The sequence below is a fragment of the Neolamprologus brichardi genome, chromosome 16 (genome assembly GCF_056152115.1).
Source record: "Neolamprologus brichardi isolate AB-2024 chromosome 16, ASM5615211v1, whole genome shotgun sequence".
In the NCBI taxonomy this organism is placed as follows: domain Eukaryota; kingdom Metazoa; phylum Chordata; class Actinopteri; order Cichliformes; family Cichlidae; genus Neolamprologus; species Neolamprologus brichardi.
In genome coordinates, this window is record NC_142119.1 from 32,343,633 (window position 1) to 32,357,782 (window position 14,150).

General features: G+C 42.8%; 1 protein-coding gene across 4 annotated transcripts; it reads right to left on the minus strand.

The window, feature by feature from the left end:
* Nucleotides 1–336: 336 nt before the first annotated feature.
* Nucleotides 337–14,139, minus strand: LOC102799618 (interferon alpha/beta receptor 2-like). Of its 4 annotated transcripts, none has more exons than XM_087829743.1 (7): nt 13,944–14,139; nt 9,799–9,931; nt 7,902–8,077; nt 7,230–7,381; nt 2,386–2,542; nt 1,448–1,569; nt 337–1,226 (listed from the first exon to the last, which is right to left on the minus strand). In XM_087829743.1, exons 1-7 carry the CDS (start codon nt 13,981–13,983, stop codon nt 1,110–1,112), a joined length of 897 nt encoding a protein of 298 aa, XP_087685869.1. In that variant the 5' UTR covers nt 13,984–14,139; the 3' UTR covers nt 337–1,109. The 4 variants fall into 4 exon arrangements, with proteins under 4 accessions (XP_087685869.1, XP_087685867.1, XP_087685868.1 ...); XM_087829741.1 differs by having other exon boundaries at nt 13,923–14,139; XM_087829742.1 differs by lacking the exon at nt 13,944–14,139 and adding an exon at nt 10,011–10,067.
* Nucleotides 14,140–14,150: the final 11 nt, after the last annotated feature.

Genomic DNA, 14,150 nt, shown 5'->3' on the forward strand with positions numbered 1-14,150 from the left:
GCGGAAGAAGATGGATGATGGATGGATGGCAAACATACATTCAGGAAATATCAGTTCCTTTCGTCTAGTCTTTTTTCAGACTGTGCAAATGTCCAAAGAGGAGCTCCAGAAAGCTGAAGAACTGTTGCTCAAGAGCACTTTAAAAGATACAGGCAGCCTCCCATTAGATGCACCTGAGGTATAAATGTGATGATTCTAGGTTATGTTCACAAAGGTTGACCTGTGACCTCGAGGGATTTGATCTCAGTTTGTGGAAGCTCGTCCTCACCTGCTTTAAACAGGTGAGTCCAAAGTGTGATTAATACAGCGTCATCCACAAACCTTCACATCAGACTCTCAGAGTTCAGTTTCCTTTATTTAAAAACGAAAGAAAGACAAATCAAGAAAACAATCAAAGAAAAATCATCACATTCAGAGTTCACTCCAAATATGGGTGGAGATGGCTGCACAGGCATCCACCCTTCACTCCCCTGAAAACCAGATAAACTTGACCTTGCTTTTCACTTGAAAAATGAAAAGCATGGGTCTGCTTATTTAGCACAGAAAACAGGAAATACAGGAACACTTCACAGTAACGCTTCACATATAAACTCGCGGTAACGACACTGAGATTTTATGAAAATTTCACTTCCTGTCTCGATTAATGGGACGAAGAAGAGCTCCAGGTTATAAAAATATAGACACAGACTTTATTCAGATTTACAGGAGACGCTATTGTCAGGATTACATCGTCACAGGTCAGACAAAGATGGGAACGATCTGTTGTGGGACGTGTCCCTGTGGGAAACCGTGTCAGCTCAGCGATGATGATGATCTGAACTCAAACAGTCCAGGTGAGACTGAAGGATTGCATCAGCTGTTCAGGAGTTTGACATTTTTATACACGCGCCCCATTTTCAGGCTCAGAGCTAACAGAGCAGGACTTTTATACAAATATTAAGAATAGTCAGCAGAGTTAAAATGATCTGAGCTTGTTCAGCCCACTGAACCAAAGTTTGTTTGATCCAGAATCCACTGCAGTGGTGTAACAGATGCCAACCAACATCATCCATAAAATACTTGTTACACATCATTACACCTGAACCCCCCACCCGCTCCGCCGGCTCCACCTAAACAGACTTCTCCGAGTGGCTCCTCTTCAGGCGGTCAGACGAGCCGTCGTCATGTGAGCTCTGAGGCGAGAGTCCGGGTGGAGCGCTTCCTCGCCGGTAGAGGATGACGTATGACTGGAAGAGAGGGCGGGACCGTTTACTCTGACCTCTGCTCAGTCACAGCAGCTCTGATCACGAGTACATGCAGACACCAGCTTTAAATAAAAACACCATTAACAACAGCAGCAGAGGCTAAACACTGATCCCACACAGTGTCATGTGACTTTCTGCATCAAACGTTTGTGTCATCAGATGATTGATAAACTGGTTAAATCTGATTGATTAGTCGCTGTTACCAGAGATTTGGGAAGTCTCGTTTTCAGCACACTGAAGGTCAGCCGGCTGCCGTAGGCGACCAACGCCATGAGGAGGAACACCAGCGCGCAGAAGGCCCCCAGCAGCACCACCAGCATGTACACTGAGGAAGAGACGCAGGGTGCAGGTGTTAGACTTCCACCTGCACATTTACATGCCTGAGAGGAAGTGCTCGCTCTGAAACCAGGTTCCTCTTTCAGTCTTCAAACACGGTCCATGTGCCTTCATCAGGGCGTGAGGTCTGTGAACACGCATGTGTCCATACACGGTAATAAAACCGAGCTCCCATTGGCTGTGCCGGACGCACGAATGTGACATCATGTGACATCATGTGAAAAGAAGAGCTAGGCTAATCACAGAGGCGCGTCTTACATTCAATTCAAAACTGACACTCTGGAGTTTCCTCATGTCTCTGAGCAGTGAGAATATTTACACTCAATAAATATTCTAACTTATCAAACATGATTTTGTGGCACAAACTGGATTTCTTATCACCAGACTCCAAATAAGCTACAGCAGCGTGTGGACAGAGTCTTCCTGTCACACCGTGGACAATCAGGTCAGCTTTAGCGCCATCATAAACTTGTAATAAGCATTGGCTCGTGTCTGGACTTCTGGACGCACAAAGTAATCCTTCATCTTATACCAGACCCTGAAACTAGCTGTCTTAACTCCTCCCCCTCTTTAATCCAACTTTCTTTCCAATTGGGTCTCATGCTCTGGTGGGCGGGGCTTTGACCCCCTCTGTGACAAACTACAGAAGCAAGAGAAGAAAAAAACTGTGATAAACAGTAAAGTGGGTTAATTCAGCTGTTTATACATCAAAACATCAAAACAAGATAAAATTAGAGCTGTCGTCTTTTAGCTCACTAAACTGAAACAACATTAAGCAGGAGAGCAAGTCTGCAGCCACACATACGTGAGTTTCTGGGTGGGGGGCTGGTGAAGGCACACTGAGCTTCACTTGGGATGGCTTTGGAGAAGTGAGGCTTGACGGAGGCGGTCACACAGTACTCCACACCTGTCTGCAGGTAGCTGATCACAGTCTCCTCAGAGTAGGGCATGTGCAGCGTGAACTGAAACACACAAACAGACGAAGTTCATACTGACGGTCCCGACAGGCGGAAGCAAACGTCATCATGTGACAGGAAGAAGATGCTGAAAATGGACCACACTTCAGCCAACCCTGAGATCCCCCATCAAAGGTTGGTCATGGATCTGCTGCTGTGTGGATGATTCACTGTGAAAAGTCCTGATGCTCAGCTTCACGTCCACAAAATCAGAGTGTTCTCCAACGTGTCCACAAACTGTTTGTGGACCTGAGCTTAAACACGTGCACATGAACACAGCTGATGAAAAGCTGGACAAGGTGAAGACTGAATGTTCTGGTTTGTGGGCTTTTTAAAAATACATGTAGAGGCGAAGAACCGCAGCACGTTAAAAAAGGAGAGCCTGATCCAACACAGAAGAAGGAAACTGACAATACGGGAAAACCTGCAGGTCAGGAAGCTTTTAAACCTTCGACCAAACCTTCACAGATTTCTGATTCTCTGCAGGCAGGTTTATGTTATGTAGTTACCTGACCTGTAGCTTCTCCACTAGTTCCTCCAGGTGGCACTCTTTCCTCCATTTCTTGTCATTCCAAACAAACTGGTGCAGACACACTGTACTTTGTACTTTGTACTTTGTACAGTGCATCACTTCCTGTGTTACAACCGTGATTTTATTTTTCCAAAGACAGGAAGAGCTGCAGCTCAGCAGCTGATCAGAACAGGAAGTAAAGCCGAACGACACACTGAGCCGCTAACATGAGGAGCTACCGAGCGCAGAAACATCTGGGCCAGAGGTGGCCCTGTGTGGACTCATATATGTCTGCGATCAGAGACAGAAAGCTGTGAGGAAGCCCACATCCACAGGAGGTCTGTGCTTATATCTCTGAGGGGTTTGGATCAACCAACCAGCCGCGAAACGGTGTGCAAGTGTGCCTAGAAGAACGCAAAGGTCCCACCAAACACCGATGTGGTTTAGATTTCTCTTTTGTTCATTCACTGACTGATAAAAATAAATGATTAACTCTTTTATTTTTGAAAGCAGTTTCTCTCACCTGCCTAAAACCTTTGCGCAGTACTGTATATGTGTGTGTGTCACATAAAAGTCCACACAGGTGAGACGTGGACACAATCTGTGTTCACACCTGAACATTTTAGAGAGTTCAGGGTCACTGAGGATGGACTCACGACTCATTATGTGAAAGTGTGACACGACTCCATCCTTGACTCATGATGTCGACTTCAGCAGAAAATGTTCATTTTGTGTACTCTGACATAAATCCGATGAAAGTCGTGTGGCTCGTGATCTATTTATAAAGTTCCATCACAGGGATATTTTTAGTTGTTGCAGCTCGTTAAGTAGCTCGTATTTTGTGTTTGTGCAGTTATTGCCAGCTGTCAAAGCTGAGCATTAGTGAGTATCGAGGTTAAGGAGGTCGTGTCCCGCCTTCGCCCAGCCGCTGGTGGGCTGATCATCTCGGTGACGGCACCATCGCCTCCTGGTTTAATGAGCTTTAAACCTTTAAGTACCCATGAAGACAGCAACAACAAATCACTATAATTGTATAAATGTAACCACATACGTCTTCTTGATTAAACATAACCAAGAAGTTTTTTACAAAAGGGACACAGAGAACGAGAGGACTCATATCCAGCAGCAGCAATCAGAAGATAACGAGCCGACTGAGACTGTGGTGGAAAAAGTTGTTTTTTCTTTACTTGGGTAAAAACAAGGTCACCAAAACCCTCAAAATAACTGTTTTTCTTTAATGTTTGTTATGTATTTACAGCCCGTTCTCACTCCCGAGGCGTAACATGCCGACGTTTTGTCACGTCCCGCGGCATTCCTGAGGAACGCAAAAGGAGACCTTCGGCGTTCTTATGGTACGCGGCGGGTTATGGCCGAAATCCAGTGCAATGACGCTCCCGCGGTAATAGACGTTCCAGCCCTGTATTCCAGCCCTAAACCTAACGTTATCCCTAGCCCTAACCATAACCTTTTTCCTGAGGTTAACCATGACTTTAATGATGTTAAATAGCGTGTTTCTAAGCGATTTGAAGAAAAAGAGCGAACATGTGTAGATTGAGTCCAGACGGTTCTCATATTTTCTCATATTTCCTCATTTTTCCGAGGTTGTCATTTAGGAACGTGGTGGGTAGCCGAAAACGTAATATGATGACGATTTGTCACCTAGCGTAAAATGTTACGCTTTGGGAGTGAGAACGTGTTGGTATTTACTGTGTTTTTGCTACAACTGCTTTGAACTGATTTTATTTTTCTTGTGAAGAAGACATTAAGTGTTGTTTTAGTGGATTTTAGCTCAATATGTGAATTATTTTCATTCTAGTTTTACAGGAAATACTGTGAAGTCATACATTAAAGTTTTATTTGATCAAAGCCAGAATAGTTGTTAGTTTGTTGCTCTACTACAATCTGCAGGATACGACACATTTTCCAACACACTGAAGAGTTTATTGTTTTTCTCATAAACGTTTCACATTTGTACTGAAAATTTGCCATTTTTGTTGTAAATGTGTTATTTTCCCCATAAATATAAGATGGTTTGGAAAGCTATGTGTGAAAACGGAGCTTATGAAAGCTGATTGCCGTGCCTCGTGCGCACCTTTACTTCCTTTTTTTGACACCAGACCGTGCGCCATGTTTTTGTTTGTAGGCTTCTGATTGGCCAACACTTCTGCATTTCTACGTGGACGAGGACAATTAGACAGTAAGTGGTTGCACTTAAAGCACCCAGAGTATTAATCACATGTGTGGGCGTGGCCACAGATCTGCTGTCCAGCTTGACTCTCATTGATAATAAATGTGCAGAAACATCACTATTACTGCTACAAATAGGAATATATTCATCTTCATGATAACGTTTTGTTTAGGTTTTTGTTTATTATGCTTATTTTGGTCACAGATGTATTTTGGGGCATGTGAACGTGCTCTTTGTGTTAGCGCCTCCTGTGTAAATGTGATACAGGCTATAAATCAGCTCTACACCTGCAGCCCAAACCTCCAGACGCTGTCTCACCTGCTCCTGACCTGATCAGGGGGCATCAGCTGACCCTGATCCCCCACAAAGTGAATGAATCCTGCCTACCAGCACATGTGAGCGGGGGATTTTTCTGTAACTTTCAATGTGACTTTCAGGTCCTGCTTATTGAGGAAGAATCTGTGAATCATGTGTGTTTAATCTCCTTCAGCCTCCAGCTCACAGAGATGACTGACCCTCTGCTCTTGAAGCTCAGCGTTTCCTCGAACACAGGCAGATGTGAGCTGGGGAGAGGAAGACGCTGCCAAAAACCACAGAGTGAAAAACGTCAGCGGCGCCTCTCCAAGCCGCGAGGTGCTTAATAATCGTAGCGAGCTTTCAGACGAGCTGCTGTGTGGGTTTGTGATTTCTTGGTATTCCACACGGCTCAGAGTTTCACAGCATGTAAACGGCCTCCGTTAAAACACGCAGGTGTGCGTGACGCGGGAGGATCCGAGGCTCTGCGGCTGGTTCGTCTCAGCATCAAAAAGTTCAAATTTTCCACAAAACACAGAAGTGCTGCTAAAGGAGTGTGGATGAGGTCAGCTCCTGTTTAAGGTGGAAGATTAAATGTTGAGCCTCACCGTTTATTAACAGCAGGGCTGAAATGTAGGAAAATTTGCTTTCCATGGAAAACTGTTGTCTTACATGATGATGACCAAGAACAAAAAACCTACATTTGAATGAACCACGAGAACTTCACAAGATTATAAAACATTTCCTTGTAATAAGTCAAAGTGAGAGAAGTACTAATAAAAATCTGGAAATGTACTCCTTCACAGACGTGTGCAGGAACTTTGTCGAGTACACCAAAAACACAACCACATGCAAACCCCTGTGGGTGTAGCCACAGGAGGAAGACAGGAAGTACCGTTTAAACACACGCATGTTTGCAGAACTCAGATTACCAGTGTGACAGCGCCGAGACAACCGAAGCGCTCCGAAAGTTTAGTCATAAAATTCTTTTGTTGGTAAAATATTTGTATTTGTTGTATTTGCAGCGGTACAAGTAAAGACTGTAATCTGAATAAATGTTGGTTCAAAACTCAAACCCTGATGAAAAGAAGTGTTTGACATGTTCATTCATTTGTTTTCATTTATCGTTGAACGAGTCACAAAATTATTTTAGATTTCAATTTGTGTTTTAAACAATCAGACTTTTAGTTTCTGGACACTGCAATGATTTACAAAACTTAAATATCCCTGAATTCTCTTTAACCAGAAAAGTTATTTTATACCAACAAAAAAAACAAGATTCACTCATTAAAGAAAAGCTTGTATAACTGGATCAACATGTAAGGACTTTTTGAGGGACACCTTTGTGTCCACAAACACAAAATCTACAAGATAATCTCTAAAACAACAGGCAGAGTTTGTAGGTTGTTTTAGAAAAGTCTCAGTCTTTGTGTGTTTTGGCCTTTTGTCCACATGTAGATGGGGTCCTGGGTTACAGAAAAACTGAAAGAAGACAAACAAACATTTATCTGGTTTCATGATGGTGGGGCAGCTTCTGATTTGTCTGCATTCTTGTACCGTTAGGTTTAAATATTCACCTGACTTTTCTCATATTTTGTGTTTTCATGTTCAAAGCGGTTCTTGGGGGTAACGGGGGAAACCCCCTTTTCAAAAAATACCCGAGTGCTGGTGGGCGTAGCCCGAGTGTACGGCCGACATACCTCCGCTCCATCGCGGGTTCGTCGTACGTTAAAGACTAAGTCTGTGTGGCTGTCCTTCAGGTGCTCGCTCGCCAAGACTTCAGGAAGTGTGAGGTGCAGGATTAAACAGTTCCCACATCCAGACACCGCCATGTCAGGAGGTCCAATCACAGCTACAGAAAAAAGAAGAAATTCAGTCAGCTGGAAGGAGACTGGACACAAATCAGTACAGCGACACAAACACAGGCGATGATTTTAGTTTATGTCAGAAGAAAAACCCTGAAGAGATTTCTAACCAGGGAAACTGTTCTCAAAGGAAAACGTCACGGGACCGTGTAAAATCTGTTTAACGAAGCTGTGAGCAGGATTAGAAGAAGATGAAGGTAAATCATTAGGAATGTACAGGTGATGGCACGAACAGTCACATGACGTGGATACGGCGACGTATCCTGGCTCAGGGCGAGCTTTGATAAAACAACCACAAAACCAGAAAAATATGATGTTTGTGGTGTTAAATGCAAGATGGTGGGTGGAGTTACTGATGTAACCTGTGTTAATAGGAGTTATCGTTTTACACTGCTGTAAGGTTACAACAAATATGACATAATAATAGGTACAAGTGTGCTGTGTTGGCTCTCCATCACACGCTCATGCTTTCATCATGAAACTGGTAATGAAACGTGTTAGCCTCACTGTCTGACAGCGGCAGGAAGCTGTCCGATACCGTCCAGCTGGACCTCTGGGTGGCGGTGAAGGCCTGGACACGAGCTACGTAGTGGTCGAACGGGTCCTTGAAGGCTCTGGTCAGGTCACATGTTTGTCCCGCCCTCAGTGCCACGCAAGCCGGCACCGGCTTCCACGACTGCTTTCTTCAGGTTGAAGAAAACAAAACACAAAGACAGACAGATTACTGTGTCATCCTGTGAAATAAACCTTTCACAGATGAATGAAGCTGTGGGCGTGTGCGTCATCCACAATAAATAACCTCACATCTGCCTTCAAATAAATATGAAAGTTTACATTTACTCAGAAAGGAAAGTGCTGACTCTGTATTTAGAGGTGCCTCAGAAACAGAAATGAAACATGAAACTTACTGAACAAAGGAGCTAAATAAATAACAAACACAGGAGATATCATTCAGGATCAAACGAGGCTGAAATTAACTTTACTGACATTATTGTGACCTGACGTTTTAGTAAGAAGCACCTTCAGCCCAGGAGGTGCCAAACCTTAGGGACTGAGAAACCAAGAGTACAGTGAAGAATTCATGTTATAACTGCTTCTGTTTCTGGGACATCGTCACTAGAATATCGACTTGAGTCATTCCCAGGCGCCGTTTTTACATTTCTGACTACAAAGTTAACCACACAGTCTCTGATGTACTGTATTTTCCGCACCATAAGGCGCACTTAAAATCCTTTAATTTTCTCAAAAATCATCAGTGCTCCTTATGTATGAGCTCTGGTTGTGCTTACTGACCTGGAACCGGTTTCATGACATACACGGCGCTCAAAAATCTGTTAAAAATGTTTTAGAACGACTTTGGTACAAGATGAAGCCGCACCGCTTGATGAACTATCAGGGGGTTACGGCAACTGTAGTCAAGGGGCCTCACAGAGTAATCTGGGTCCTAAACTCCATCTTTTCAGGTCCCAAAGTCAAACGAACACTGCAGTATCACTGAGAGTTACAAACTGTCTAAATTCTTTCATCTTTAATAAAATGATCAGTGTTGCTGCTTTACCAGGTGTAACAATTAAGTTTAACATCCAGGCATCCATGAAAACAGAATTTATTAAATTCAACAGAGTTAGAAGTTAGCAGGAAGTTAGCTCGCTAGCTTCCTGCTAAACATGATAGCATGTTCTGACTGAGAGATTTCTGAAAAATTCAAACGTACAGCTTTGCTATCACTTCCAACATAAATGAAGACAGGAAACTAAACAGCAGTGACGTTTGCAGGGTTACTGAAGTTGGGCTAGCTGGTATATAATGATGTGCTACGTGACCGCTAGCAACACAGCTATGTTAGCCTAGCATAAACACAGTGAAGCTGGAGGATAACTTTTTTCCACTCGATAAAAGTTAATGTGAGGGTTCCTGGTGGTTAGAGACAAATGCAATCGCATGGCAGGATGCTGTAAACGGACCAAACTTCAGTCAGGAGAACAACTGAGATAATCCATCCACAATACGAGGTTAGTCCGGAGACACTGAAATTGGCAATATGGTAGTAACAGTGTAAACACATGGTAATATACACAAAAGCAAAAAAAAGCATAAAAATAGGTATCAGTGACATCAAATTAAAATGTAGGGTAAAGTTAGTATGAATAAGAACAAAAGACTCCTGGAAACCCTAACTTTTTTTTCCTCAACAGCTCGGCATACATTTCTAAAGTTTTAACCTTTGTGCTGTGATAGTACTAATCACTAATCACTGCTCTGCCGTGTCAAACAAGACCAAGCGATCTGTCCAAGCTGCTCTATTAAAAAGACCAGTGAAAGCCTTTAAATTCAGCCTGACACTCTGAATCTGAATTGGTTTTGTTTGAGACAGCTTAAATTTCTGATCAGATTTTCTAAATACCTGGAGCGGACGACTTCTACCATGAATCGGGCGTTGGAGGGGGTCTGAGGGCCCGGCTGGAAGCTGAGTGTGTGTTCCAAGTTGATGGAAGAGATGGAAACGCTGGAGGGTGCAGAAAGGGAAACGCCCGTCGCTACAGAAAGGAAGGGGATATAAAAAAGTTTTAAAATAATCCTCCTGTATGCTTAGACAGGAAGTGTTTGTACTCACACAGTTTCGGCTCTGCAGATTTAAAATGAACCTCTCAAAACGCATTTGAAGTACAAACTCTCAGCTTTACTTCACGGCGTGGAATAATCCACTATTTTATAACAGGATAATGTACTTAACACTGTTTCTTACACAGGAGTGGATATATCTTTGTTTCTTCAAAAACAAAACTCATCCATCCAATAGTGCGAGGGACCATTTGCTGAGGACTCATTAACAGTTTGGTCCACAGAGAGAACAAAGACAAGATCGTGGACATCCACAGGAGACAGAGGGGGATGATCCCAGGATCCTTTCCATGGTGAAGAAAACCCCCCTTACAACATCCAGTCAAGTGAGGAAGACTCAACGCGAGGAAGACTCCTGTTATCGTAGGCCTTTACACACAGACTGACTCAAAATTCCGAATTTTTCAGACGTGAACTTGTCTGTAATGTTAGCATGAAACAATGATGAGCTCGTCCTGATGTTCCTGAACACAAAAAGGAAGAAACAGAGATTCTGGTTTGTCCGATGCTCAGGAGCAGGCAGCAGCAGGGAGGATTTCCTATTCTGATCCCCGAGTCAAAGCCTTCGGACGGGTTTCAGGATTGAGCTCCTGTTTCTTAGAGTTGTGACCACATCTGAGGAGGCAGAGTACTGATTCAGAGAGCCGACTGACCCACAGCAGCAGCTAGCTGTGAATCTGAGGGATGCAGGATTATTTACTGTTTATAACTTTGTGTAACTTGAGCTACGAGAGCAAGTGTATGGTCAGATATTTATTCACATGTGAAAGCTGGAATAACCCAGCGTGATCGGAGAAATTAATGCTTTAAAGCTGTTCACTATCACCATCCTGACACTTTGAAGCTGAAATCATAAACGTGGGTGAGAAATGTAGGGAAGCTGAAGCTGCAGGAACTTTTCACAAAACTAGTTTAGAAGTCGGAAATAGAAAAGCTTAAAGCTCTAATGTCCAGCAGGGGCCGACTCCTCTGGCTGTGAATTGACGTCTGATTGCATAGAGGTCTGTGAGACATAAGCCTCCAACTCAAAAAAGATGGTCCCATTGGAGTAAGAAGGGACCTGAAAACAGGGAGGGTTTAGGGCGGAGCTACATTTGATTGACAACTGCATCGTCCCTCTGTCCTCACAGATCTCACATCAAATCAAATCAAAATGTATTTCTATAGCACTTAATAATACAACAAAGTTGACCAAAGTGCTTCACAGTCGGTCAGAGCAAGAGCATAAGACAGAATAAAAACAGTTAGAAGGAGGACAAGAAACAATAAGGTAAACAGCATAACTAACCACGAAATAACCAACTAGTTTGAATCAAAAGCCAAACTACAATAACACGTTTTAAGACGCAATTTAAAGACTGGATGGACTCGGAGGAACGAATATAGGGAGGGATGTTATTCCAGAGCCTGGGAGCTATGACAGCAAAGGCCTGACCTCCTCTGGACTTCAGACAAGACCTTGGTTGGGTCAGGAGCGTTTGATCGGAAGATCTATGTGCCTTATTAGGGACATACAAATGGAGGCGATCGCATAGATACCTGGGAGCGGATTTAAAATTTTAAAGGTAAGCAAGAGAATTTTGAAATTGATACGGTAGAGCAGATCTACCTGCTCGTTTGTCACATCCGGGTTCAAAGCATCAAGAGGATGATGAGGAAACATCTTCATGATGGGAATACATCACAGTGTATCTGTCAGGTGTCTGTATGATGTGCTTGGATCATGACAGTGTTCTTTAGTTATTTAAAGACATCCACAGGAGACGACGGATGTTTCACTCAGAGCTGCTCTGACCTGCCTTTTGGCCTACTTTGGACAAGTGGACTCTGTCACTTGCCTTCAGCCTTTCCAGGTTTGGGAAGGGTGGGTTTACAAAAAGAGCTTCCAAATGGGAATGTGGAAAGTTGGATCACCTCCAGACCTTTCACCCGCTTCATTTACAGAGAACCAGCAGCTCCATTTGATCTCTTGAAAATCAGAAACTGTGCAAAGAAATGTCTGTAGTTTCTCAACTAAGTGAGTAATATTCCTGTTGCGGTTCTGTGACAGCGATTAGTGGTAAGTTGACTGCTGTTACATTATTATAACAGACATTAACACAATCTGAAAAATCTGTTTCACTTCCATACAGGAAGTGGCCAGCAGCAGCGTCATGACCACAGACCCAGTGGATGTGTCCCAGAGATAAACTTTCCCCCTTGGACCAAAGAACAGTGACTAACATGAAAGTATATTCAGTAGTTTAGATGGTTACCTAGGCAACCAGAGCTTGCAACGTCCGCTAGTGGCCAATCATCAGCTACAAAGTGCGATGACTTCCTGTGTGGCCAGTATCCACCAGTATCATTAGCTGTTTCCGGGTCCAAACTCTGCTTCAGGTCCCAAAGCCAAACAAACACTGCAGCATCACTGAGAGTTACAAACTATCTAAATTCTTTCATCTTTAATAAAATTATCAGTGTTGCTGCTTTACCAAGTGTAACAATTAAGTTTAACATCCATGAAAACAGAATTTATTATATTTAACAGAGTTAGAAGTTAGCAGGAAGTTAGCTCGCTAGTTAGCTAAACATGATATAGCATGTTCTGACTGAGAGATTTCTGAAAAATTCAAACGTACAGCTCTGCTATCACTTCCAACATAAATGAAGACAGAAAACTAAACAGCAGTGACATTTGTAGGGTTACTGAAGTTGGGCTAGCTGGTATATAATGATGTGCTACGTGATCGCTAGCTACACAGCTATGTTAGCATAACATAAACACAGTGAAGCTGGAGGATGAATGCTAACTTTTTTCACTCGATAAAAGTTAACGTGAGGGTTCCTGATGGTTAGGGACAAATGTAATCGCATGGCAGGATACTGTAAATGGACCAAACTTCAGCCAGGAGAACAACTGAGATAATCCATCCACAATACGAGGTTAGTCTTTAATATACTGCTGCATGGGCTGTAGCTACATCAGAAGGGTTTAAAAACTGAGTTTTAAAATGAACAGTGGTGGTAAAAACCAAGAGAGGCCGACAGTGATCACTGACTGTTTTTAGGGGCTTGTTCAGATTAAATAGAACAAAATACAAAACATGTTTAAAAAAACAGCCTTAATAAACCTGGCTCAGGGTTCATACTCATCACTTAACAGCCAGATCCCTACACTGACTAGGGAGGGAGCTAAACCTGACATGTAATATAGCATGTAACACTGTAAGATATGTATGACAATATAAATAATCTGAAATAAGTTCAGAACTTTTACTTTAAGTGTCTAAATTCTTCCTTCAGCAGTGTCTGAACATTAACTCGACACAGGACCAAACCCAAGCCTCAAGATCCAGCTGAAAGTTTTACTTATCGCACCTTCATGGCACCATTATCAAGGTCCAGAGACTTTAGAACAATAATATTATAGAAAATCTGAGCAATAAATCACACTTTACTGTCAGTAAACTTCATTATTAACTTTTATATTGTGATTTTGTGTCAGTTTTTTGGCAAATGAGCAAAAGTCATTCTACAAGTTTAAGGAAGTGAAGAGAAATGAAACCAGAAGTAACATTTTATAACAAATAATAATGATAATTAGTTATTTAAAATGTTATTAATATAATACGTCATTTTTAACTGTCACAGTTTTTCCTTCACTACCAGTCTGATTTCCTGTGACCCCCTCCTCCTTTGAACTCCCCCAGAAACAGATTCAACACCCCTGATTCAAGCTGTAAACCTGCTGAGAGCTCAAATCAGACATTTCCTGTAAGTCCATGAGTGCTTCAGTAGAAATAAGAATGATTATTAATTCTCCTGCTAACATCCACACTCACTCTTTTCCTCCAATACACACAAACTTCAATGCAAAGGTGTAAAAAACCAGAAAAACAACAGAAAGCTTCAGTAACCCCCCACCTTCACCCCAGTGAGCTTTACCAAGATGTAAATGCAGAAGCAGCAGCATCCACAGCCCCATCGTGTGTCCATGGACTGTGCCAAAGTTAGACTGCTTCAAGGCGGCTGATAAGCTGTTTGTGGGGCTGAGGACAACCTATAGAGGGAGGGGAGGGCAGCACAGGGGCATGTGTTATTGTACAGCTCTGAGTTTCTGTTTCCACAGAAGTCCCTCCCTGCTCACACTAC